Here is a 27,143-nt window from a genome sequence, read left to right on the forward strand (position 1 = left end):
CCCCGGGCGGCCCTGCGTGCGGGTCACAGGAAGTCACTGGCCCCGCACCCCTTCCCTGTGCCCCCGAGCCCCCGGGGCGCCCCCACCCACCCACACGGCCTCGCTGTGCGGAGCCTCTCGGGAGGGGCCCTGCTGGTAAGTTCACGTCCCGCTTCCTCCGTCACCGCTGAGCAGACATCACCTTTGATGAGCTTTTTCCACCGTTTCAGTCGTGTTCTTTAATGTTTTCCCCTCGCCGTGGCTCCGCGCCGGCTGCAGCGCCCGCTGCCAGGCGGTTTCGAGAGCCGCCTTGGTTATTTTAAGCCGATGAGACCTACGCATTCATCACTAATATCAGCAGTTTCATTTTTCCTGTTTTCCATTCATTGTAATAAAGCAGCGCAGAACACGATGAAATAATCTAATTATTTCACAAATGGTGGGGGCTGTCCGGCCAGGCTCGCCCCCCCCGGACTCCCCCCTGTGAAGGAGGGCCCGGGGCTGCCTGGGGCTGGGAAGGGGCTTGGGTGGGCTGTAAGACAGCCGGGCTTGGACGGCAAGGCCTATGGTGCAGGTGCAGCCCCCACCCCTCCAAGCACCCCCTGCATCCCTGCTGAGTGCCCATCACCCCACGTGGCCGGCCCTGGGAACCTCGTGCGGGGCAGGAGAGCAGGCCCTGGACGCCCCGGCCTGGGCTTGGGGTCAGCAGCCGGCCGGCAGGAGTGGCCAAATGCCCCTGGCCAGGACAGCCAGTGCCTTACAGGGGCAGGGGCCTTGCGCACCAGCTCTCGCCTCCCCACAGGCTCCCAGGACCCCACCCTGTCCAGCAGGGCCCTTGGGCACCGGGTTCTGGGCAGCTGCCCCTCCCCAATTCCTGGGTTCGAGCCCCTCGATTCATGTTTGCCCCACGCCAGGCCTGAAGCCCCTCGAGGCCACACTCACACAGGGCAGGGGTGGGGCCCAGCTTCTGGGTGGGGGCCTCTCGGGATGGGGGTCACTGCATTGGGTGGAGGTGCCACTCAGGGCAGGGGTTCAGCAGTGGGGTCAGGGGTGCAGTGCCCAGGTGAGGGCAGGGGTCTCTGGCCGGGTCGGTCCACTTGGCCTGCCGCCCCACCCCTGCCCAGCTCGCCTCGGGGTCGAGGGGTGGGGTTGGGGGGCAAGGGGTCCGGGCAGAGTGTGGGGGTGAGAACAGCCAGCCTGGCTTCAAACCCCGAGGCTCGAGGGAGCTCAGAGAGCATCAGGGTCCGGGGGCCCCAGACCTGAGCCCAGAGAGGGTGGCTGAGCTCCCCGGCGGCAGAGGGGTGGGGGCGGGGAGCAGGCCCTGCACCCCAGACTCCAGCCTCAGGGGCTCGGGTGGGGGTGCGGCTCGGGCAGGAAATGGAAAGAGGCCGCCACAAATAAGCAAAGAGGCGCAAAACTGCCCGCAGGCCCTGGTGCCCCGTGGGGGCCAGCCCGCCTCTCCCTGCCCTCCGCCCAGTGGCGGCTCCACGCCCCCACCTTCCCTCCCCGGCAGCCCGCCCCCACGGGGGTGGAGGAAGGGGCCGCGGGGCGGGTCCCTGCCAGGACGCTTTCCTTTCCGCTGTCACTCTGCCCCAGCTCGTCATGCGGACCCCGTGGGCGCCCTGGCCGCTCCTCTGGGCCGTGCTGCAGCTGGGCTGGCGGCCGGGGCGGCTCCTAGGTAGGTGCCCGCGGTGGCTGGGGGCTTGGGGGCCACTGGGGCTAGGCCGGGGGGCTGTCCGGGCCGGGGCCTGGCCCACCGCCCCCCGGGGCCTCCTCCCCTCGGCCCAGAGCTTCCTTGAGTCCGGTGGGACGGGGCAGGCTCGCAGGATGGAGGGGCCTGGCTGGCTGGGGTCCCCCAACCTGGGCCCTGGGGGCCTGACCCGGCATCCACGGCTGGCTCTGAGGGGACCTGCTGACCCGGGCGCGACTCAGTGTCCTGAACGGGCGGGAGGCGGGAGCTGCCTCCCTGATCAGACGGAGACCATGACGTCAGGGTAAAACCTGCCCTGGCTGTGATCCTCAGGCTGTTTGGTGCCAGGACACGCTGGGGGTGCCCACAGTGGGTGCTGGGGGGTGTCTGGGGCCCCTGGCCCTGGCCCCAGTTTCCTTGTCCACGGGGGAGGCCCCACAGGCTCTCCGCCTCTGTCACCCTCAGAGCAGGTCCCCAGCTGGACCCCCCGAGCCCCTCCACACCTGCCAGCACAGGTGCCAGCACCAGGTGCTGCTTTCCTCTGGGCCTGGCTGCCGCGGCCTGTCACGACCCCTGGAGGCCACCCCCTCGGGGTCGCCCAGCCTCCCTTCCCGAGCCCGAAGTCCCCTCCCGGCCTGGGTCCCTGCCGTCCCTTCCCTGGGGCTCTCGCACAGGCTGTGCCGCGTCCAGCGTTAGCCTCTCCGAGGAGCCCCGGCCGCAGTGGGTACTCGCTGGAGGAGCGGGCTCGCGAGGAGCAGGGCTCGTGTCGGGCGGGGGTCCCGAGACGTGAAGGAGCCTGACTCGGGTGTGTCCCGGGCATCCGCCGGCCTCCAGGGTTCCCAGAGCGGGGAGGAGGAGAACAGTCATCTGTGGCATATTCAGGCTTTCAGTCTCAAACCCCACAGGCCTCGGTTTCCCCATCTGCAAGACACTCGGGTCTATTTGTGGGGAGCGTCAGGCCCCTTCCGGCCAGACTCGGGGGCTCCTGGCTGCCGTTGACATCTTTATCCTATGAAGCGCCTTTATAAGTCAGATTCGTTTTATTTATTCTTTTCAACTCACAATTTTGGAAAAAATGTCAAACATGCAGAAAAGTTACAAAATAGACCAGTGAACGCCCTTCTGGTGGGCTCACCGATGGCCGAGCTCCGTCCCCACCACGTCCCTGCACACATCACTGGCCCTCTGAGTGCTGCTGCAGCAGGACACATCCACCCTAAATGTCCCTGGGATGTGGGGAAGGGGGTGTCCACGGCAGAGACCCTGGGCCCTTTGGGACGAGTGGCCTGAGTGGGCCATGGAGTCATGACCTGGGTGGCTTTTTTGCTGGGTCTGGGGGTCGCCCCACCATGGGCACCGTGGGCTCACGTCAGTCCCATGGCAGCTGGGGGCTCGGCCCAGTGGGTGTCTCCCATTTTTTTTTTTTTTTTTTGAAATAATATCAAACTTAGAGGACAGCGGAGAATCAAACCCCACACAGAGACTCCAACACAGCAGCCAACCCCGAGCGAGGACGGGAAGCAGCGAGGGGGACAGAGGCCAGGGTGTAGCCCGGAGGAGCTGGGGTGGGGGCACGACCAGGCTCTCCCCCTCCCCAGGAATCCCCAGAGACCCAGCCTGAGCCGGGCCCCAAGAGGGCGCTTGGTGACACCCCCATCCACATCTCATTCCCACCGTGTCGTGGACCCCTGAGCTCCCCTCCATGTACCGGTGACCACTCTGTTCCGGTCCCACCGCCCCACCTTCTCTGTCCAGGAGGCTGCCGGGCGTCCTGCTGTTGGGCCCTGTGCCTGCGGGGAGGGGCCCTCCTCACCACCACCTGCGCCCCGGGGCCGGGGCAGCTGTGCTCGCCGTGGTGGCTGTCCCCGCGGCCCTTCCCTGGCCCCCAGCCTGTGCCTCCAGCCGTGAGGACAGACCCTGGTGGGGGGCTGGACAGTGAGAGGGTCCCAGGGGGAGCAGGGCCCAGAGGGAGGACGTGAGAGAACAAGCAGGGAGACCCACACGCAGACAGGGCCAGACCCCTGCGAGAGAAGACAGCCAGCCAGGAAGCTGACACACGCCTGGACCCTCACAAAGTTGGGGGGAGGGGTCAGACAAGGGCCCAACAAGGAGGAGCAGGGGCCCTGCACAGCCCCCGGGTCCGTCAGCAGGTGTCCACACAGGGGGCGGCTGTGGGTGCCCTGAGGCAGGAGGACGGGGAGGGGGCAACTGAGCCATGGTCACCAAGGAGGCCCGGAGAGGAGGTGGGCTCTGGGTGGGGCCGGGCTGCAGCGGGTGGGAAGGAGGCCTGGGGGTGTTTGTGAGGGAGACCCCAGGTTTCTAGTCCCAGATGCAGTGGGACGGCAGGGAGAAGGTGGGGTGGGGGTGGGACACGTGAGAAACCAGTGGGGATGGGGGGGGGCTCTAGGAGACGTCAGGGGCCAGGGCAGGGGTCAAGAGCTGCTGGGGATGGGGGTCTGGGGGGTCAGTGTTGCTGTGTTCGGGGGGCTGGGGCCAAGGAGTTCAAGGCCAGGGTTAGGGGAGCCAAGGGTGAGGGGCAGGGTGAAGGGTCAGGGTAGGTGTCCTGGGGCAGTCAGGGGTGCCAGGGTTAGGGGGGTGGGGGAGCCAAGGTCAGGGTTGGGGCAGCAGGTCGGGGGCCGGGGAGCTAAGCTGGGGGCTCTGGCTCTCAGTGGCCGCTGGTTGTGTTGCTCCAAAACTGAGTGCAACATGCAGCCGCTCACCTGAAGTTTTCCTCCTGATGGGTCTGTGCCCCTGAGTGAGGGTGTCTGTAGGAAACGCACAGCAGAGCTCTTGGAGGAGGTCGGACGAGCTGGGTGTGGGTTTGGGACCCAAGCGAGGACGTAGCTCAGCCTGGCGTCAGGGAGAGGGTCTGAGTTCCCCCCGGGGTGGCCGAGGGGGCAGCCCAGGCTCTGCAGGCCCCTCACCGGCCAGACCACCCCTCCCAGCCCGGCCCTGGTCCTCTGGACCCCCAGCCGCCCCAGCAGCCCTGCCCTCCTGGCAGGTGAGACAGCCCCTCGCAGACCTGCAGGGCTTTGTGGACCCCACACACACCTTGCACAGGGTCAGCTGGCTTCTGGCCTTGCTGCCCCCCACACCTGGGGACCCCAGCACATTAGGGCCACACCCACCCTTGAGCCTGGCACTTGTGCAGGGTCTGTAGGATCTGCACGGCCTGGCCAAAGGGAGGATACGGGGGGTCCAGGCCAACTGGGGCAATGGGGAATGGGGGTTTGGGGCGAGCTGGAGTCGTGGGGGGCGGTCCTGAGCTGGCTGGGACCGTGGGCATGCCCCGTCTATCCCAGCCTGTCTCGCACCCGTGACCGGGTGGTATTGCCGTCCCCTCCTGCCCTGCCTGTCCCTGAGCAGGTGAGGACACCATGGGAGCCAAAACCCTTAGGGGCTGCAGGCTTCACCCCGAAGGCCGGGACACCCTTTCTGGGGCTGCAGTTTCCCTCCCCTCACTTGGCCCCAGTGAGGTGCCCATGAGGGATGGCGACGGTGTTGGTTCTGGGGACACGTGCCCTGAGGGGTCCCGGGTCTGTGTCTTCGCCTGGCAGGCCCTAGGCCCATCCACGCAGAGCTGACCCGCGGCCACCCCAGCCAGCCTGCCCTGGAGGCAGAGGAGCATGCAGGCCAGAAGCCCCCATGAGCACCCCTGGGGTCTCCACAGGTGGCCTGGGTTTACTGGGGTGGGGGTGGGGGCCGTCCCGGCAGATCCAGTGTGGTTCTGGGGGACAGAGCCGAGGGGACGGCGAGCCAGGCCCAGGAGGACGGGCTCGCCCACTGTGCCGTCACCGGCCTGGTGCGGTTCAGGGTCAGTCTTTGGGGACAAGTGGGGTGGACTGGAAACCCCCCTACCAGGCAGCCCCCCAGCTCCACCTTCCTTTCCTGCTGGGAGTCTGGGTCCAGCGTGTCCCTGGGGCCAGCTGCAGGGCTGAGGGGGCGGCAGCTGGCGGGGTTTTGCTGAAAGGGGCAGCCCTGGGGCCGCCACGGGGGGCTTCCCTCCCACAGGCAGGGCTGAGGGTATGAGCAGCAGACCCTGCGTTTGGTCTCAAGGAGCCTCTGCGCCTCTCCAGCCTCAGTTTCCCCACCTTTAAGGGTCACAGACACACCCCTCCCAGACCCTCAGACACCGCAACACACGGATGCCACCCCTGCACACAGGCCTCGCCAGGAGGGACGGGTTCTCCTCCCACGTGCCCTCCAGCCTGCTGCAGGCACGTGTGCGTGTGTGAGTGTGAGGGGGTGTGCACACGCGTGAGCGTGAGCACGTGTGTGTCTCTGAGTGTGTGTGTCTGAGTGTGGGTGGCTGTTCCCATGTGCATGTCTGTGTGAGCGTGTTTGAGGGTATGCCTTGCACGTGTGTGCACGACTGTGGGGTGAGCGTGTGAGCATGCGTGGGAGTGTGCGTGTGTGCTGAGGGCGGTGGGCGGGCCCTCGTGGAGGGGTCCCTGGGGCCAGGCCCTCAGCTGCATGTTTTGGCAGGTCCGTGTTTCGGGGCTGCTGGAGCCCAGGGCCCCCCTTTTCCGGCCCCTGTGGGACGGTGACCAGCTGGCCCCGCAGGCTCCTCGCAGTGAAAACAAGTCCACTGGGCCTCGGCAGGACGGTCCCCACTGGCCGGCCCAGCCCCCACTCCCAAGATGTTTCTGAATTGGCCAGGCCTGAGCCACCGAGAGGCCCCCCGTGCCCGGGCTGGGGTCCCAGGGGAGACCCAGGCGCCCAGCCCGGCCTCGGGTGCCTGCATTTCCTTCCTCGGGGTGTTTCGGGGCTGTGGAGCAGGGAGGCAGGGAGCCCAGAGCGAAGGTCTAGGCCTAACAGGGGACATTGGCGCCTGGAGTCAACGGGGTGGAGGGGCAGGGGCCGGGGTCAGAGCCGGGGAGGGGCAGACAGCTGAGGAGATAGTCCAGCCCCAAGTGCGTCTGACGGGTGGTGAGTGCTCCATCCCTGGGGGCATGCAAGGGTCCCTGCCGGCTCGCCGCACCCCCTTCCTCACAGGCTCCCTGTTCTTGTTCGGTCTCCCAGGCTCCCCGGAGAGGCCCCGGCCCTGGGGCCCCCTGGCGTTCTCGCCTGCCCACCTCACGGTGCCCGAGGGGGCGAACGCCACGTTCATCTGCCGCCTGTCCAGCCTGTCCGCGTCCCTGCGGCTGAACTGGTACCGCATCAGCCCCAGCAACCAGACGGAGAAGATGGCCGCCTTCCCCAGTGACCTCAGCGAGCCGGCCCGCGACCCCCGCTTCCGCATCGCGCGGCTGCCCAACGGCTCCGACTTCCACCTGAGCGTGCTGGGCGCCCGGCGCAACGACAGCGGCACCTACCTGTGCGGGGCCATCCACCTGCCGCCCGAGACGCAGATCACCGAGAGCCCCCGCGCCGAGCTCAGGGTGACAGGTGGGTGGGGGGCCAGGGGAGGGGCAGGGGTGGGGCCCCAGGGGAGGGGAGAGCAGGGCCCAGGGAGGGGGCAGGGGAGCAAGGACCCAGGGGAGGGGCGGGGGGCAGGGCCCAGGCCTCACGAGGTGCTCCTGCTTGCCCCCCAGAGAGAGTCCTGGAGCCGACCACGATGCACCCCAGCCCCGGCCCAGGGCCTGCGAGCCAGCCCCAGGCCCTGGTGGTGGGCGTCTCGAGCGCCCTGGGGGGCGTCCTGCTGCTGCTGCTGCTCGCCTGGGTCATGACCGCCACCTGCCCCAGGGGCGCACCGGGTAAGCCCAGAGGGAGCCCTCTCCCCCCAGCCCTCTCTTCTGGGGGGCCCAGCCTGCCTGCCAAGGGGTCAGGGAGACGGGGTCCCGCCCTCTGGCCCGTGGCCCCCTCCGAGGTGCTGCCCTGGGAGCGGCCCCGAGGCTGGAGGCTGAAGCAGTTTTGAGGAGGGCACAGCCCCCGCCTCAGGCCCCACCTCCCGCGGCCACAGCCTCCGAGAAAGGGCTTCCGGGCCTGTGGTGGGGACAGCGGCAGCCGCAGAGGGGGGTGACACCCCGTCCCACCACCCGGACCTCAGAGGCGCTGCCGTGCCCCTACCCACCCGCTCGGAAAGGGCTGGGGCGCGCGCCCAGGCAGCAGATCCCCATGGTTCCCTCTGGCCACGCGTGGGGCCTTCAGTGCCTGGAGCCGGCTCTCCTGGGTCCCTCCACTGGGGGCCGAGCTCAGAGGGGCCCTGGGTGCCGAGGCCCGGCCCAAGCCGCCTGGAGCCCCCCGGGATGAGCCAGCAGATGTGGACCCGGGGTGGGGCGGAAGGCAGGGTCCCGGGTGCTGGACAGGACGCTTCCCCCCGCCCCTGAGCCCCAGGTTCCCGTGGGGAGCCGGGCAGGAGAAGACCCGGGCCCACCGCAGGTGTCCCCTCCCCAGGCTGGGTCAGTGTCTGTGGACACAGCCTCAGGGGAGCCCGGGAGCCCCCAGCACAGGCTTGGGGGCCCTTGGGCTGCGACCCCACTCCAGCTCCCAGGGGAGGGTTTCCAGCCCCTGGGCCCCCTGACTCCAGTTGCGTCTCTCTGCAGGGACCGGCAGAGCCCGAAACGACGACGCGCCTCTGGTGAGTCCGGGTCCCGCGGCCCCTGCCTCCCTGGCTTCGGAGCAGGATGGGGGATGGCCTGGGGGGGTTCCGGGGGGGTCCTGGGAAGGGGCCTCAGTCCCCAGGGCTCTGGGTCCTGGAGCTTCGGAGCCGGCCCTGCGTGGGGGGCGGCTGTGCACTCGCGTGTGTGAGTGTGAAGGTGCGGGGCCCCCAGGTGGGCTCCTCAAGAGATATTTCCAACTCCGAAAGCTGTGCAGACTCCGGGGCCAGCCAGTGCAGCTCGGCATTTTACAAAGGGGAAACTGAGGCCAGCGAGACAAGCTGCTGCCTTGGATGCACAGCGGGGTGGGGGGCAGGACCCCTGCACCATGTGACTTTGCCCCAGAAATAGAAGGGGGGCTATAGGGGCAGCCACATCTGAGCCCAGAGCCTCAGTTTACCAGCCACATCTCTGTGTTTGGGGGACACCGGGTCCCTGGAAGTGTCCTCTCCAGTCAGGCCCAGCAGAACCTCAGCCTCCGATGCACCCTGGGGGTCTCCCACCAGCGTGGGCACCTGGAGGAGGGGGCCTCACCCCAGGTCTCTCCCCCATACCCATGGCCCACCGCAGCCCCGCCAGGGCAGGTGGGCACCCGTGCATGTGTGCCGGTACCATGAGCCCAGCATGTGCGTGTGTGAATGTGTGTGCACAGTGAGTCACGCAGAGCCAGCTGTCCGCAGCTCCCGGGGTTCCGTCCCTGCAGGGCGGTAAACACCAGACTCCAAACTCGGAGGCTGGAACGGCAGCAGCGACTGCTGGTGCCCAGACAGGTGGGCTGGGTGGTCTCAGCTGCACACAGAGCGGCCCCTCAGAGAAGCCCCCACTCTTTTCCCAGGAGAAGGAGGACCCCCTGGCCGTGTCTGTGTTCTCCGTGGACTATGGGGAGCTGGACTTCCAGCAGCGAGAGAAGACCCCGGAGCCCCCAGCCCCCTGTGTCCCTGAGCAGACTGAGTACGCCACCATCGTCTTCCCCAGCGGGCCGGCTGGGGGCCCGGGAGCCCCTCCTCCTGGACGCAGGGGCTCCACCAACGGCCCACGGGTGCCCCGGCCTCTGAGGCCTGAGGACGGACACTGCTCCTGGCCCCTCTGACAGGCTCCTCGGCCCCCCGCGTCCTCCAGACCCTCCAACATGAGCCCAGAAAGGCCCCTCCCTGCCCTGCCCAGCCCCCCACCCCGTGCTGCTGGCACCCCTCGCTCCGGGCACGGGCTGACCCTCTCCACAGCCCCCAGCTGGGGTCTCTGTACCTGGAGACACAGGGTGCCGGGCAGAGGCTCAGTGTGGGCTCAGCATGAGGTGATGCCACCTGCCCCAGGAGCACAGCTGCACGGGGCCTGGGGCTCACACGTCCTGACAGATGCCCACTGCCCTGGACACCCCAGGGGGTCTCTCGGCCAGGCGGGACCTCCCTCCTCCATGTCCTTCCTGGCCCCCCGGGCCCTGGTGTCAGCCCCACAAACCACGGGCTCCCCCAGGCCTGCAGCAGGCAAGTGCGGTGGGCTGGCTGCAGGGGGCGGGGGCCCGAGGGGGCTGCCTCAGCCCTTATCTGCCCCATGGGCAGCTGAGGACACTGACACCCAGGTGACGAGGGCAAGAAGGACAAGCACAGCCCACCCACTCCCTCCTGGGTGCTACCCTTGTTCTCGGGTGCTGCTCCTGGCTGGCTGGCTGCAGACCCACCAGCCACCCCGGGACCCCTGCCTCCCACCTACCCAGCTCAGGGGCTGCCTGCCCAGGCTTCCAGAGGACCCCAAGAGCATCCAGCTAGGCCCCACTGCTCTGGGAGAAGACCCCAGGAGAGGGAGATCCCCAGGGTGCCCGTGGGCAGGGCAAGGGTGCAGCTGGTTTGAGCACCCCAGTCCCAGCTGTAGCCACCCTGGGAAGGGGGTGGCAGCTGGGCAGTTGCCAGGGGCCTCCACGAAACTGCATCAGAGCTGCCCCCACGCCCACCCTCTGTCTTGGGGCCCATTCACGGTGTTATTTATTTGGGGGGGTATGGGAATGGGGGGTCCATGTCTGGGTGCAGGCGCCCCCTGTTCTGAGGCCGGCGACTCCCCACCCCACCTGTCCACTGCCCACACAGGGTGGCCACAGGCGAGGTGGCCGTGGGCCCCCAGGTGGCCTGGACCCGGGAGCAAGTGTCCTGTCTCGGCCGAACGTGGGGCCCTTGGGGCCTCGGAGCCCTCCCCTGTGTCTATTATATTGTCATTAAAGACGCTAATTAAACGATGAGGAAAGCTCCAACGCGGGGCCTGAGTCCTGTCTGGGGTGTCGTGGGTGCTGGACAGGGGCAGGGAGACCCGTCCTGCGGGCTGGGCTGCTGGGCTGGGCCGAGGCTGGTGACCACGATGACAGGGCTGGTCCTGGCCTGCCCACCCCTCACCGTCCCCAGGGACACAGCCCCCTCCCACGGCTCTGTACCCTGTACCTAAGCCCTGCCCCCCCCCACACACACAGCCCTCTGGCCCGAAGTTCCTCAGGTTTAAGGGCAGCAGGAGCCACCCTGAGAGCACTTCCAGGGCTCCGTGCCTGGGGTCCCACAGCCCTCTGCCCCCAACCCCCACGGCATACACAGGTGTCCTGAGAGCTGGTGCCCGGACCTGACCGGCTCCAACCCCTCCTGGGCAGAGTCTATCTGGGACTGAGGGGGTGGGGGGCTGGGCAGCACCAGCAGGGGTGAGCAGTGGCCACGGGGCAGAAGGTGGGGACGCCACAGAGCCAGGGGACATGTGGGTGGGGGGCACGTGCTGGGGGCCACACAGCCCCTCTCTCGGATGCACAGGGTGGGTGGGGCTGGTTCCAGATCTCCAGGGGGAGACTCGGCTTGGGGAGGGGCTATGAGCTGCTCGAGCCCCTTCACCAGGCCAGGGACCCCGGCTGCCGCCTAACACGGACCCCCTCCTCCCCTCCCCCCTCGCACGCGCCCCCACCCACGTTGCAGCCCCTTTGCTGGCTGCGTGGACCTCTCCAGGGGCCTGACCCAGGCGAGGCGAGACACGGACACCCCACATCCAGAACAAAGCGAAGCTCTCAGCCACCAGCAAGTCGTGTGTAATCAGAGGAACCGAGTGTCACGGGAAAGCCGCCAAGGAGCTTGCAGACAGCATGGCTCTGTGCACGTGTCCAGAAAGCCCAACAGGGTCCACAGAAAACCTCTGACCAATACGGAAAAGTAGTAAACTAGCAGGACGGAAAAGCAACATCCAGAAATAGATGACTTCTGTTTATTCAAACAACAACCGCTTAGAAGAGAAAGTGGCACGGAACATTCCGTCTACGACAGCCACCAAAAAGATAAAATGCTTGGGCATAATTTAAATGAGAAATGGACGAAACCCATGGGAGGAAAACCTGAGCACACAAGCATCAATCTGAGCAAACGGAAACATAACATTCTTGGCTATGATGACTCAACATCACAAAGATGTCAATTCTTCCTAATTTATAAATTTAACACGATCCCAATAAAAATCCACATTTCTGGAGCTAGACATGCTAATTATAAAGTTTACAGGAAAAATAAACAAGCAGGTAACAATCAAAAACTAGGCTACAAGAGAGTAAAACTCGTTGCCATCGAAAGGGCGTGGCAGTAGCACGTGGAGAGACTGGGAGTGGCCCAGTGCACGGGGAAGTTCCTTACTGGCTGTAGGGGGGGTCCCAACCAGGGAGGTGGGTAGACTTTCTAGTAAATGTGATGGGACAATGATAGCCATTTGGAAAAAGATTAAATTGGATCCACACCTTATGCCATAGTTTTGCATAAATCCCAAATGCAGCAGGGATATAAATGTAGGGAGAGAGAGAGAACAAAAGAAAGAAGGAAAGAGAGAACAGAAGGAAAGACAAACCATTCAGAGCATAAAGAAAACTAGAAATAAGAAAACATGCATGGACCCCTTTACTGCTTAGGACTGGGAGCACCTTCCTAACTGTGGCTCGAGATCAAGGAGGAATTAAATAAAAGACTGATACATTGAACCACATAAATTGAAAAACAATAAGCATGACAAAAAATCATCATAAGCAAACTGGAGGGAAGATGTGCAAATGTGCAACATATCACACAAAGGGTTAATGTCCCTATTAGATAAAGATCTTCTAAAAGCCTGGACAGAGCAAGGCAGAAGTACAGTGTGGGAGCAAGCAGAAGAAATGACCAGAAGGCTCAGCAAACACACACACACACACATATATGCACACATGCACGGCCCCGAAACAATGAAAGGACGTGCAGTTTTACCCTTAAAAAGAACATGCATGTTCAACTACAAGCAGACAGACAAGCACTCTGAAGGTCTGACAGGGCACCGTGGGGGCCGGGGGCAGCAGAGCCCTCTGTGCAGCCAGTGGAAACCCCCCTGGAGGAGAACAGGGCGCCAGCTGGCCAGGTTAGGGAGGCACCTGCCCCCATAGAGAGACACCCAGACGGCGATGCTGGCAGCAGCACAGCCCGGAAAGCGGGGGACGAGCTGAGCACCAGGCGGGTCCTCAGTGGGGCGCAGGCAGCTGTGGGCCGAGGCTCGGGCAGGGAACTTCTTTCGGGTGGGATGCGCTGCCGGGAGAGAAAGCCAGGGGCAGCCCAAGGGGGGCAGCCACGCAGATAGGGAAACGCATTTGCTTGTGTTTGTGAAAAGAAACAGCAGAAGGATGTGCAGAGACGCTATTGTAAGCGACAACCTGTGGGGGGCGGGGGCTGGGGAAGCCGCTACACTTACCTTGTTAATGTCTTCTGCTATGGAATCAAAGAGACGTTTTTACACAACCAAAACAATGAAACCCGAAAGGAGAAAGGCAATCTTAAACACTTTTAAAATTTATTCTTCAGAGCAGTTGTAATTTTACAGAATAATCATGCAGAAAGCAGAGTTCCCAATTTCCCCACCCCCAACACGCACACAGTTTTCCTTATCAACTGCGGTTGCAGTTGATTCGTCGGGGGGGGGGGTGGCGGCCGGTTGCTAAATCCTAGGCTCTCAGGATTGCTTGGAGGGTACCGGCGGCGGGGGCTCTTTCCCGGAGGCGAAGGCGAGGCGGGGGACTTGGCCAGGTCCCCGGCGGGGTGGCGTGCAAAGTATGGAGGGCGGCGAGAAAGGAACAGGCGGGACACGTTTCTTTTTAGGGTGAAGAAACCAAGAGAGTTTATTAGGGGAGAGTACAAGCTTATATCGGGCGTTTAGAGGGCGGGGTAGCTGTAGAGGTTAAAGGCTTGGATTGGTTCTGAGAGGGCGCGGAGGTTGATTGAAAAGGGGCGAGAGTTGCTCCGGTAACGGTGTCTGGCAACAATGTATGCGCACTGGTGGTGATGGGAGTTGCACTGGCAACGGGGAGTGTCCGGGCAAGATAAGGGGGTGGGGAAAAGGCGGTTCCCTCCGGCAAGCCTCCCCTAACAGTGTTATTTTGGGTGAGGAAATGGGGCCTGCCTCCGGCCTCACTTTCCCAGGCCCGGGGGGCTGCGGAGGGCACTGTCACCTGTGCCCACCACCCTCCCCAGGGGCTGATCAGGTCCCCCAGCCCAGGCCCGCCAAGTTGAAGCACGTAATCAGTGTCCCGCATTTCCCCCTTCTTTTCTAATTAAAGGAAGAAGCTTACCGGAGAGGCCCGCTAAGGGATGAGGGAAGGGGGAGGCCGGGGAGGGGAAAAAGGGGTTGACGGTGGCTCAGCGAGGCTGGAGCTCAGCGTTGGTGTGGCGCCCGGGCGCTCGACAGGGGCCTTGCTGCTTGCGGGATGGACGAGGGTGGGGGGTTTAAAGTTGGAGGTTCAGAGAAGCTGGAGCTCGAGGTTGGTGCGATGTTCAGACGATCGAGAAGGGCCTCGCGGTCGGCGGGTTGACCGGTGGCGGTGAGGTCGCGGAGGGTTGGTTGTCATCTCGGAGTAGGGAGCGTCAGAGGTGGCGAGTCGCTGGTACTGGACTTGCACAAACGAGGAGAAAATAGCATCCGTTTGTTTCCTTACAAGCTGGACAATTCTGCGGATAATGCAGGGTCCTAAGGTGAGAGCTAGAATAATCATTAGTAGGGGGCCGAGGAGAGGGAGAAGGTAAGGGAGGAGGGGGGTAAAGATGTGGGACCAATAGCTGGTGGCTTCACGGTCTCTTTTGCGTTGTTTCAGTCCCTCTCGGACCTTTTTTAGGCTGTTCTCGGCGAGACCTGTGGAATTGGCATATACACAGCACTCTTCTCCTAGGGTGGCGCAAAGGCCTCCTTCTTTGAGGAAGAGAAGGTCGAGACCTCGGCGGTTTTGGAGCACTACTTCAGAGAGGGAATTGACAGAATTTTTAAGATGGGAAATAGCATCTTGTAGGTGACGAATGTCCTTGTCAACAGCCGCCCGGAGGTGAGTTAGGGCGGAGCCTTGACTGGCTAATGCAGCGATTCCGGTGCCAGCGCCTGCAAGACCTAGGAGGGAGGCAATCGTGAGGGCGGTGATGGGCTCTCGCTTTTGCAGAGGGGCAGGAACTGCAGTTGTTTCCAGGCGGAGGAAGAAGTCTTCCTCGCTGTGGTATAGGACCCTAGGGATAAGGACAATTAGGAGGCAAGTTTCATTAGTTGTATTGAGGGTTTCCACGTTAAGGCAGGGGGTAAGCCCTGTAGAGGAGCAGAGCCATTGGGAGGAGTTATGAGGAATGAGAAATTTTGCAGAGCTGCTGGGAGATGAGTAGTCGGCACAAGCTGTGAGGTTGGGAGAGTTACTTGAGCGAGGGCAGATGCACTTTCCTGTAAAGGAGACTGAATGAAAGGTTAGGGGGACGGCAGAGGTATTCCAATTGCATTCCGAGGGGCTGTCCTCTGTGTTTTCTGAAAAGGAGAGGTTGGAGGCAACTGGCTCATACAGGGGGGAGGAAGTGGAGAGGCAAAGCCAACAAGAGGAGGTAAGATTGGGGTTGGAGGAATTCACTGAGGTGAAGGCCGCTTGGATAAGGCCGAGGAGGGGAGAAGAGTAGCGAGAGGAGTAGCGAGAGGGGGGTAGAGGAGGTCGGGGTGGTGGGGTTGGCGATGCGTTGTTTGCAGCCGAGGTACGGTTTTCGGGTGTGCTGCTTGTACTTGAGGTGCGGCTGGGGGGCTTTCGAGCGCAGGTTTCTTCGACTCTGGAGACAAAGGTGGCGAAAGGCTTACTCGGCTCCTGGAAGAGCTTGGTGAATTTATTAGGCCGACAGGCAGAGCAGTTGGCAAACGCTCGTAAGGCGATTCCCCAAAGGATAGGCCAAAAGGTGGCAGGTGCATTAATATAGGCAGATGCATTTATAAACGCTCCCGTGCCTAAATAGGCTTCGGGGTGATGATAGACTCCAGTGGCTGCGTCTTGCTCACTTTGCTTAGCTGCTTCCACCTGGAAGTGAGCACGCCAATCAACAAACTGGCCGGGGTTAAGAATGGTACGGGCAAGCGAGGCCCAGTTTTGGGGGATGCAAAAGTCCATGGCGAGATCCTGCAGTATTTGGGAAGCGTATGGGCTACCTAACCCGTCCTCCTTGACGGCCCTGCGAAGCTGCTTGATAGTATCAGAGTCAATGGGATACCAGTCGTACGGTTTCTGTGGGGTGGGGGCAAGGTTAAGAGGAAAGCAGCGAAAAGCACGAAAGAAAGGAGGACGCGCTTGCAGAGGGCTTGGCGCGGGAGTGGGGGTAGGGGGAGCGTTGCCCCAAGGGTTGCCTTGAGGTGTAGAAGGCAGCCAGGGGTTGTTAGTCGGCAGGGTGTGAGGAGCGGCGGCAGCTGCCGGTAGCGGCTCCGAGGGGGAGCTCGCCGAAGGGGGAGGCGGAAGTGGGAGGCCCCAAGCGTCGCAAGACGGCGGCGCGGTGGGCGTGGCTAAGACATAAGATGGTGGACTAGCTCCGCCCTGTGAAAGGGCGGGGTAAAGCGCTTGCGGTTTCCGGCCCAGCTTAGGGCTGACGTCATCGCCGGAGCACTTCCTCCCCTCGATGGAAGAAGAAGGAGGAGGAGGAAGTTCGCCATCTTGGCGAGGCTCAGTGTTATTTTGTTTTTTGGGAGTCACTTCGAGCGCGTTGTTAATCTGCTCGACTAAGTACTCTGTGTCCGAATCGTGGTCTACATTAGTATCGCTGTCTGAATCTGTTGACTGGGTTGATAGGGCCTCCTTGGATTTAATGGGGCCTTGATCAGGGGGGAGGGAGCCTTGAAGGCAGGAGCGGACGGTTATTAAGGTGGGGAGCAAGCTGGGAGGGAAGCGCTTGCTCTCATGTTCCATGGCGTTGGTGACCTGATCAATAAGGCGATCATAAGTAACAGGGTCCCAAAGATGGCAAGTGGTGAGCCATGGGTTCAAGGGCAGCAGGAGGTCCCAGTATACTTGCAGCTGCCGGACAGACACCTTACAGCGATGTGTGTCTAGGAGACCAGCCAGAGCACGAACTTGGGGTGCTTGGCGTGCAGATAGACGATTACCCATAGCGGAGTGAGAAAAGAAAAAGGGGGGTTGATTATTGAGTAAAGAAAATGAGGTAAACCGTGGTCGCGAGGCCGAAGGAGACGGCGAGAATAGAAGGCAGGAGCCTCTAGTAGTGAGAGCAGTTTGGGGGGGGGCGGTCGCAAAGAGGCACACCGCGCGAAACAAAGAAACAAAGACACAAAGGACCACAGCAAAGTAATGGAGGGGAAGAGGGAAAGCTACTGGAGGAAGAGTGTTAGGAGGAATGGGGGGACATAGGAAGAGAAGACGAAAGGTAGTCGGGGGTAAGAGTTAGGTTAACGCGGGAAAGGAAGAGCGGCCCGGGCGCGGAGCGGCGTGGGAGAGGCGGCTCCGGACGTGGAGCGGCGAGGGAGAGGCGGCTCCGCGGGGCGGCGAGGGAGAGGTGGCCCTTACTTTGCAGGCGAGGAGAAGGGGAGCTGGAGAGGCGTCCGGGCGAGCGGGTGGTTTTACTGGACCGCTGCGTGGAGAGGACTTTTAATTCCAGGGGCCCCACGTTGGGCGCCAGTTGCGGTCGCAGTTGATTCGTCGGGGGGGGTGGCGGCCGGTTGCTAAATCCTAGGCTCTCAGGATTGCTTGGAGGGTACCGGCGGCGGGGGCTCTTTCCCGGAGGCGAGGGCGAGGCGGGGGACTTGGCCAGGTCCCCGGCGGGGTGGCGTGCAAAGTATGGAGGGCGACGAGAAAGGAACAGGCGGGACACGTTTCTTTTTAGGGTGAAGAAACCAAGAGAGTTTATTAGGGGAGAGTACAAGCTTATATCGGGCGTTTAGAGGGCGGGGTAGCTGTAGAGGTTAAAGGCTTGGATTGGTTCTGAGAGGGCGCGGAGGTTGATTGAAAAGGGGCGAGAGTTGCTCCGGTAACGGTGTCTGGCAACAATGTATGCGCACTGGTGGTGATGGGAGTTGCACTGGCAACGGGGAGTGTCCGGGCAAGATAAGGGGGTGGGGAAAAGGCGGTTCCCTCCGGCAAGCCTCCCCTAACAGTGTTATTTTGGGTGAGGAAATGGGGCCTGCCTCCGGCCTCACTTTCCCAGGCCCGGGGGGCTGCGGAGGGCACTGTCACCTGTGCCCACCACCCTCCCCAGGGGCTGATCAGGTCCCCCAGCCCAGGCCCGCCAAGTTGAAGCACGTAATCAGTGTCCCGCAATCAACAGTCGCATTACTGATACATTTGTTACAACCGATGAACCAACAGCATCATAATTATACTATTAACTCAAGTCCATAGTTTACATTAGGGCTCACTGTTTGTGGTATACAGCTCCATTGGAATTGTATTTTTATTTTTATTGTGATAACATACACACAATATAAAATGTATCATTTAACCACCTTCAAGTATACAATTCAGTTGTGCTAATTACATTCATAATGGTGTGCTACCATCACCACCATCTGTTAATCACAAACATTTTTAACAAACTGAAACAAATGTGTGTTAAGGTAACTGTGCATCATCTTGATGGCTCAGCCCCACAGAGGAAACAAGGTTTCAGCTGGACTAGAAGGGCTGTTAGACTTTACATCATCTGCCACACACTCTCCAAGAACGGAAAGAGCTGCCGCCTTCTCTGAACTTTCAGCCAGTTGCTGTGCTGGTTGGGAGCTGTTGAGGACCCCAGAAAGGCGTGTTCTTTTAACCCACCCCGTGGGGGCAGAACTACGGGGGCGGGGGGAGGCTTTGGGTTAGGTTGTTTCAATTGCAATGTGACCCTGCCCATTCAAGGGGGTCTTGACCCTTTACTGGGGTCCTTTATGAGACATTTGGGAGAGAGAAAGAAAAAAAACAAAACAAAACAAACAAAAAAATGCCCTGGAGATGTAAGAGAGAACCCACAGATGCTCAGAGAGGAGGCCAGGAAACCGGGAGCTGAAAGCAATGAAACCCGGACGCCAGCCATGTGCCTTCCCGTGTGCCAGCAGAACCCCGGATGCTGGCAGCCTGTCTTCAGAGAGGGAGTCCTCTTGTTGATGCCTTAATCGGGCCATTTTCATGGCCTTAGATTTGCAGCTTGTAGCTTAATATATCCCCATTCTTCAAAGCCTACCCATTTTGCATTCCGGCAGCTTTAGCAAACCAAAACAGTAGTATTAATATTGTTAGTAAAAATGTTGGTACTGATATTTTGAAACTATTAAATGCATATTGTAAAATAAGACAAATAATTAATTTTGTTGCTATCAGGAACCAAGATTTTTTGCATGAGTAAACATAAAATTTTAAAGTTTTAAAAAGAAAAAAAAAACAACCTGTGATTTTCTGTTTGGATTGCAAATGTGGGAACTCATTCTTTTTCTTTCTTTTTAAAATGTACATTACCTAACGCTCCCCATGGTAAAGGACTGAAAGCAGTGATGACCCCCAGCCCCGACCACGACCTCTAACCACCACTCCCCTCCCGAAAGGAACCGGGGCTTCTTGCACAGCAGCAGGTTCCAGAGAAATCGAAAGCAACGAAGTGACCAGAGGCTGGGTAGGATCGTCCGCAGCCAAGATGCCCTTCCACAGGTGAAATGGACGGACAGACTGTGGTACAGCCAGACAGTGGGATTCCCTCAGCCATATGAAGCAAAGAGCTCTCATGTTAGGAAAAGGCACATTGGTAAGTGGGAGAAGCCAGTCTGTGGGATTCCAAAGCTACAACACTCTGGAAAAGACAAAACTAGGAGAGTAAAAAGATCAGTGGTTGTGGGGGATGCAGAGGTGGTGCCTGGGGCATTTTGAGGGCAGTGAAATTGTGCTGTAGGACGCTGTGATGGCGGCCACGTGACATTACGCGCGTTTGTCAAAACCCACAGCACAGAGGGAGCCTTCATGCAAACTGCAGGCACTAATTAGTGATGTATCAATATTGGCCCATTAATTGCAACAAATGTATCACACTAGTGCTGTTAACAATGAGGAACTGAATGCCAGGAGTGGGGGAGCGACTCTGCCCCATCTGCTCAATTTATCAGTAAACTTAAGACTGCTCTAAAATTTAAGGCCATTGTTTTGTAAAACAATAAACTGGGAGCATCAAAGCATACTAAAATAAACGTTTAAAACACGGATGGACTTACTTACGCATTGAGCTCGTAGAAGGGAGCATGAGCTCACACGGATACTAAAGGGAAAAAAAGGTGGCGCCAGGAGCCGGAGAGGAGGCACATCGTTCTCCTGCCTTCCCGTAAAAGCCGCCGCGGCCGCGCCTCCGGGTTTCCTTTCCTGCCCGGGGCCTCTGTCACCTATGTCGCCAGCCCGTCGCTGGGGATGGTTCACGGCGGCCGGGGCTCCAGAGGCCCCGCGTGCGGCTGCGCCCAGGCCCTTGACTCTTCCCCGGACGGGGGCGCCTCCTGTCCTCGCCTGTGCTCCCGGCTGGGCCCCACCGCCCCGTGCCCCCCGCGCCCCCGCGCCCCCCACCGTCCCCGCGCCCCAGCGCCCCGCAACACCCCGTGCCCCCCACCACCCCACGCCCCCCGCGCCCCCGCGCCCCCCACCGCCCCGTGCCCCCCGCGGCCCCCCGCGCCCCCAACCGCCCGTGCCCCCCGCGCCCCCGCGGCCCCGCGCCCTCCACCACCCCTGCGCCCCGTGCCCCCCGCGCCCCCGCGCCCTCCACCACCCCACACACCCCGTGCCCCCCGCGCCCCCCAACCGCTCGTGCCCCCCGCGCCCCCGCGCCCCCAACCGCCCCGTTGCCCCGCGCCCCCACGCCCCTCACACCCCCGTGCCCCCACCACCCCACGCCCCCCGCGCCCCGCGCCCCCCACCGCCCCGTGCCCCCCGCGCCCCCCGCGCCCCCAACCGCCCCGTGCCCCCCGCCGCCCCCCACACCCCGCGCCCCCCGCGGCCCCGCGCCCCTCCACCACCCCCACCCCCCGTGCCCCCCGCGCCCCCAACCGCCCCGTGCCCCCCGCGCCCCCGTGCCCCTCACACCCCGTGCCCCCCGCGCCCCTGCGCCCTCCACCGCCCCGTGCCCCCCATGCCCCCCGCCCCTGCGCCCTCTGCCCGGGGACAGTCGCTGACCTCAGGCACCCAGCCCTCACCTCTGCCCTCCTGCCCAGTCCCAGGGCTCCCAGGGCCCCTCGTACCTTCAGGCCCCTTTGGCAGTTTGAGGCCCAAATCAGGAGCCAGGTTTCCTATCACCCCCGTTAGCTCCCAGAACCCTTCGAGTGGGTTTCAGGCAGTGGAGTCAAAATGCAAACCCCAGCCCTCTGAGCCCCCGTGCTCCACCCTCCTCTCCGCAGTCAAAGGTGTGGAAAGCACCGGGGTCCCCTTCTCTCCTCCCACCCACACGCCTCGACCCTGCGCCCGTTTCCCACCAGGACAGGTCTTGCTAGGGTCATGGGTGCCCTCTCTGGGGCCCGGGGCCTCTGGTCTTGCTTTCCCTCGTATCAGGGCGGGGCTAACCCCCTGCACCATTGCCCTCATCCCAGCCACGCCCCAATTTTCACTCAGGTTTCTACACCCACCGCCCTTCCCCCAGTGCAGCCCACATCCCTTGGAGGAGGTGCTGGTCCTCAGCCCGGGGGCTGGTGGGCTGGCGTAAGGGTCGTCCCCTCTGAACTTCAGGTCACGGTGTGCCCAGGAAACGGGTTGCCTAGGAACGTCTGTGACCCAGTTCAGGCCGATGAGACACAGGACATGGGCAGTTTTTCTCATTCTCAGAGGGGGCCTGGCAATCAACATTCGTTTTCTGAACATCGCTGGGTTCAGACCGCAAGGTCTGTGGCCTAGCTCCCCCTCAGAAATGAAGCCAGCTCAGAGAGAACTGCAGAGAAGTGGTGCTGGAGCCTGATCCAGCCATGCCTGAATGCCACCCCAGGGCCGAGTTCCCATCATCGCCCAGCCCGGGCCTGCTACCTCTCTCTCCGGGGCACATTGCTTGAGGCACCCACCCAGCTGCTCCTTCTTCTCAGTCTCATTTGCAGCTCCCCCTAGGGTCCCCCGCCCAGGTCTGTGGCCCCACAGTGTCCCCTCTGGGCACCATTGTCTACAAGCACAGCTTCACTTGCCGTGGGGACCAACAGCTTCAGAATGCATCTGTCCACATATTCAGCACCTTCTGGGCACCCGCAAGCCCCAAACTCGACACTCCCACAGCCGAACTTGGTCTTTTCCTGCAGACTCGGTCCATTCTGGCATTTTCTGAAAAGGCCCTGCCACCACCTATGGCCCATCTTCTCAGCCCAGAAACTGGGTGTCATCACCGACTTTCTTTTGGAGAAGGATAAAGATCCCACATCACAGCCCCCTGAACCCCCACCGACCTGCTCCCTGAGGCCCCCACCCAGCTCCCGGCCCTTTCTCCTGTACCCTAGAGCAGCTGGTTGTTACTGGCATTGCCTGAAGGTGTCTTAACTGGAAGCTGCCCCAGGGTGGGGAGGGGAGCATCCTCCTGGCCCTGGGGGTCACTGCAATGGCCCTGTCAGCTCTGCAGGTGTGAGTGACCAGGCTCCCCCCGGCCAGCCCTGGGGATGCCCGAGCAGAAGCTACCTCCCCTTGGTCTGCAGCAAAGGGTGGGGGGATGTAAAGACAGGAAGGACAGGGTCCCAGCCCTGCGGGGAGACCCCGAGTCAGCGCAGCCGTGTGCCGGATGGCGTCGGGGAGCCTGGGCTCGCCCCCGGGGGAGAAGCAGCAGCCTGTCTAAGGCAGCGCACCCCCGGGCACAGGGCTATGGGGGGTGCATCGGGGTGGGGGCCCTGGGCACAGCACAGCGCAGCTGGTGCCCCTTTGCCTTGGGGGAGGGCTCCAGAGTTTAGGGGAAGGTCAGGGTGTGGGAGCCCTCCCGAGGGAGTTCCAGTGTGGGGGCCAGCGCAGCTCTGCACCCCAGGAGCTGAAGCCGTCACAGCCTCTCCCCCCAGCCAGGGGATCCTGCTTTTCTCTCCCTGTGTGGACCCCACAGACGCTCAGCTTCCTAAAGCTAGTCCGGCCCCATGGATGAGGACCCGCCGTGAGTAGGATGTTGTGGTGAGCAGGATCTAACTTGAAATGTGACCCGCCTCGTTCAGGAGGGGTCTTGAGTCTTTTATAAGAGGAGAAAAAACAGAGAGAAGACAGAGAAAAAAAAGCCCCGGAGAGGCTCAGGGAGAAAAGCCAGAGCAGCCGAGAGAGGACACACGGAAACAGGGAGGATGCCCTGAAGCCAGGAGCTGGCAGCAGCGAAACCCGGGAGCAGGGAGCAGCAGACTCGTGGCCTGGCCATGCAGCGGGGGAGCCAGGGCCGCAGGCAGCCGGTCTTCGGGGAGGAAGTGTTGCCTGTGGGTGCCTTGATCCGGACACTTTCACGGCCGCAGAACCGTAAATGTGTAAGTTAAACCCCCATCGTGAAAGCCACCCGTTTCCGGTACACGGCCTCCTGGCAGCTGTATAACCCAAACGCTCCCCTGTCCCCCGAGGCTGCCCAGCCCTGAGCCCCGGGCGTCGACGTGGCCGTGGGCAGGCTGCAGACTTCCCACACCTCTCGCTCCGGAGCACCGGGCGGCTGCTGAGCGCAGGAAAGGAGTGGAAAGACGCGTCACCCGCCTTGGCCGCCTCCCTTATCTGATCGCCGGGAGGGCTGAGGCTGGCAGGGCCCGCGGGGGTGGGCAGAGGCGGCCGCGGGTGGCCCAGGCTGGGGACACCCCAGCTGCCCCCAACGGTGGACATGCGCCCCCAGATGTACCCATCCCGGCTGCACCTGCTGCCCCCAACTCCTGCGGCTGGCAGGTGGGCTCAGGGGTCCCAGACCCTGGGACCCGGGACGGGGTCTGGGGCTCCATGGGACGCGCCAAGCCTGCCTCCCACATTCCCCGAGACAGTCTTTCTTTCCTTTTCTCAATTTTAATTTTTTTTGTTGAGCTAACATACATACAACTCAAAATTTCCCCTTTAAAAGCTGCTTTCACGTGTACAACTCAGGGTTGTTAATTACATTCAGAAAGTTGCGCCGTCCATTACCAAAGTTTTCCATCCCCCCCAAACAGAAACTCTGCACCCACAAAGCATCAGCTCCCCGTCCCCACCCCCACCCGCCCCGGCAGCCTGTGCTCTCGGTTAATTTGCATATTCTGCTACAATTTTTGTCCTTTACCTCTGGCTTATTTCTCACAACATGCTCTCTCCAGGTTTCATCCATGTTGTAGCAGATATCAGAACTTTATTCCTTTTTATGGCTGGCAACTATTCCATTGTATGAATAGAACACATTTTTTTTTCCTTTTCATTTGTTGATGGGCACTTGGGTTGCTTCCATCTGGCTCTCGTGAATAATGTTGCTGTGAAGATTGGTGTGCAAATATCTGTTTGAGCCCCTGCTTTCACTTTTTTCTGCATATGCCTAAGAGTGGGACTGCCAGGTCATAAGGTAGTTCTATACTTGATTTTCTGAGGAATTGCCAGACTTTTCCACAGCAGCTGCACCGCTTTACACTCCTGCCAGCGAGGTGCACGGTGATGCAGCACATGCAGATCGTTTTCCCAGCACCGTTTACTGAAGACGCTGTTCTTTCCCCACTGAGTGGACTTGGTGCACTTGCCATAGATATGAGGCTATATTTCGGGGCTCTCAATTCTCTTCCGTTGGTCCTTGTGTCCATCCTTGTGACAGTCCCACACTGTTTTGATTGCCATAGCTTTAGAATAAGTTTTGAAACCAGGAAATTTGAGTCCTCCAACTTTGTTCTTCATTTTCAAGATGGTTGTGGCCATGTGGGGCCCCTTGCCCTTCCACATAAATGGGATGACTGACTTTGCGGACAGTTACCTTAGATGAGTGAGTTTGGGTGACAAGTGTCCAAAGAGACCAGTTAACTAATTAAAATAAGAATTTGGGGCCATTGTAGTGTTTTCTAGTCAAATGAAGTGAGAGCACTTACAAGAATGGATTTGGGGACCAATTAAATCAATTGCAATGTAGTTTCTGTCACTAGAAAGCCAAGAAAAGATGGGAAAATTGCTCAATCTCAGTTTCCACAGCTGGAAAATGGAAATAAAATCTACATCACAGGGGTTGTTATTTTTTATTAAAGGGAATGAAACATAAAACATGTGGGACATAGGAAAATTTCCATGAATGTTTTATCCTTTTCTACACACACACACAAAAAAAACATGGAGTGAAATATTAAAATATATATGTATATATAGAGAGAGAATAACTCCCAGCTGATTAAACACACCAAAGAGAAAATTAAAAAATTGGAAGAAAAATCAAGGGAACAAACTAGAGAGAAGTGCACAGGCAGAGAGAGGATGGAGACTAGAGAAAAGATGGGAGGAAACACCGTGTGGAAAGGCCGAGCTCTGGAGACTTGGAGCCCCCGAGCGGGGGCAGCCGACCACAGTGCTGGGCCCACCCCGTTAGGGTCCTTGTGCTGCTATCTCGAGGTGCTGCAGCTGGTGGTGAAAACAGCACCCAGTTATTCTCTTAGGGTTCTGTGCTCAGAAGTCTATGTCGGCGGCCGGGCTGCTTCCCTCCGGAGGCCGAGAGTGAGCTGCCCCTCCTCGCCCACCTGCGTCAGGGGCTGCCTGCAGCCTCGGCTCGGGGCCATCCTCCACCTTGAGGCCCACAGCGGCACCTTTTCTCCTCCCTCACCCCTGCCTCCCTCTTGGAGGCCCCTGTGATTACAGTTAGGGTCCACCCCCTTAACCCGGGTCATCTCCCCATCCCAGGGCTCCGAACTCAACCCCAGCTGCAAGTCCTTTGCCGTGTCGGGGCACGTGCCTGGGTCCCGGAGATGACAGAGGGCATCTTTGGGGTCATTACCTTGCCGACCGCACATCACAGTTGTTTGGCATCTTCCTGGGCCCGTGACAGCTCAGTGAGACACGGGTAAGAAGCGAACGGAATAAAGCTTGGCCTAGAGGCAGCGCGGCCGCCCTGCTCCTCTGACAGCGTCTCCCTGCAGGGGCCCTGTGCTCCCTGCCCGCACCCGGCCTGGGCCTGCCCTGCAGGGGCCACGGGAGCCACCCAGGCATTGGGCCACCAACCTCCACACGTGCCTGAGAGGAGCCGGAGCCGTGGGGAGGGGCCCGGGGTCTCTGGTGTGCTTGGGGCAGCCTGTGGTGGGGGTGGGGGTGTCAGGACTCAACAGGGGGCACTGGGGTGCCGCCATCAGAGGGAGCAGTTCCTGGGGGTGGTGAGGCCAGGGCGGGTCCAGGAGAACCAGGCTCGGCCGGCGGCTCGGTTCTCCGCAGGACGTGGCAGATGTGCCAAGGAAGCCGGCAGAGGTGCTAGAGCGGTGAGCCCCGGGACCTGGCAGCTGGAGACGGGGAGGGGGCAGCCCCAAGCACCTGACTCCAGTGGGCCCCAGAAGCCTGAGCCCCCTCGGGGACCAGCCAGAGCAGGGGCAGGTGTGGGAGGGCACTGGAGGGTAAGACACCCCGAACCCAGGGACCCTCCCTACACCCTGCTCCCCACCCACATGGGTCATCCCCAGGGAGACTCCCCCAGCCCGGTCCCTGGGAGGGGCTGCCCGGGCCTGAGTTTGCCCCCCCAAAACCACAGGGAGTAGGGGCCTCAGGAGACTCGGGGGCCCAGGGAGGGGCTCTGCTGGGGGGCATGGGGAGGGGGCATCCGCTCTGGAGTCCTTCAGCGGCTTCAGAGGCCTCTGCACTGCTTTGAGGATGGACGGACGGACGGACAGTGAAGGAGCTGCTGTAACCAAGTACCGCAGACTGCGGGGCTTGAAAACAGACATTCGTTCCCTCATGTTCTGGAGGCCGCACGTCTGACACCAAGGTGTCGTCCAGGCCACTCTCCCTCCGGGGTCTCCTCTCCGTGCTGGTGGCCTCCTGCATCCCCTGGCTTATGGCCGCACCGCTCCAGTCTCACCTCTGTGCCTACGTGTCCCTGAGCATCCCCTCTTCTGTCTAAGGACATCTGCCATTGGATTTAGGGCCCATCCTCAACTCGCAATCTTTAATTACACCTGTGAAGGCCCTGTTTCCAAGTGGACACAAATTTGGGGGACACTCCTGCCCCCTACAGAGGAACGGGCTCTGAGTTGTTGTGGGCGCTTCATCAAGGGGCCCCCGAGCCCCTGCAGGGGTCTCCTCAGAAGGGGCTGTGGGGTCTCCAGGGTTGGAGGGCTCGGCGGCTGCCCTGGTCCCTCTCTTCCTTGGGGGGTGGCTGTGGACCCTCGGAGGCTCAGGGCCCCCCGGACGCCCCACGACACTGGGGGCCTGCAGGTGGGCCCAGAGCTTTGGTCACGCGGTTCCTGGGATCCAGCCCGAGGAAGGGCCGGAACGGGGCGCCGAGACACCCCCAAAGGTGCTGGCCACACGTGGCTCACAGCAGGAGCTGCAAGCAGCGCCCCAGAGTCACACAGTGGGGGCGCAGGAGTAAATCAGTCCACAGGTTCTACAAGCTGATGGAGAGCCTGCGATGGACGAGGAGCCTGCTTACGCCACGTCAAAAAAGCCCGAAGAGAAGAGAGGCCGGGACACCCAAAGGATGGCGGTGGTCGTGGGGGGAGAGAGGGGTCCAAGCAAGTCACTTTTCAGCATTTTCCAAACTGTCTGCCACGTGCGGATATTATCTTTATAACCAGAA

The 27,143-nt window shown here is 61.4% G+C and overlaps 1 protein-coding gene across 1 annotated transcript; it reads left to right on the top strand.

Annotated features, from left to right (window-relative positions):
* Positions 1 to 1,531: 1,531 nt before the first annotated feature.
* Positions 1,532 to 10,439, top strand: PDCD1 (programmed cell death 1). The gene is made up of 5 exons (XM_037849781.1): positions 1,532 to 1,657; positions 6,692 to 7,057; positions 7,204 to 7,365; positions 8,155 to 8,189; positions 9,044 to 10,439. Exons 1-5 carry the CDS (start codon positions 1,582 to 1,584, stop codon positions 9,296 to 9,298), a joined length of 894 nt encoding a protein of 297 aa, XP_037705709.1. The 5' UTR covers positions 1,532 to 1,581; the 3' UTR covers positions 9,299 to 10,439.
* The last annotated feature ends 16,704 nt before the right edge of the window (positions 10,440 to 27,143 follow it).

This window comes from Choloepus didactylus, chromosome 9 (genome assembly GCF_015220235.1).
Source record: "Choloepus didactylus isolate mChoDid1 chromosome 9, mChoDid1.pri, whole genome shotgun sequence".
In the NCBI taxonomy this organism is placed as follows: Eukaryota; Metazoa; Chordata; class Mammalia; order Pilosa; family Megalonychidae; genus Choloepus; species Choloepus didactylus.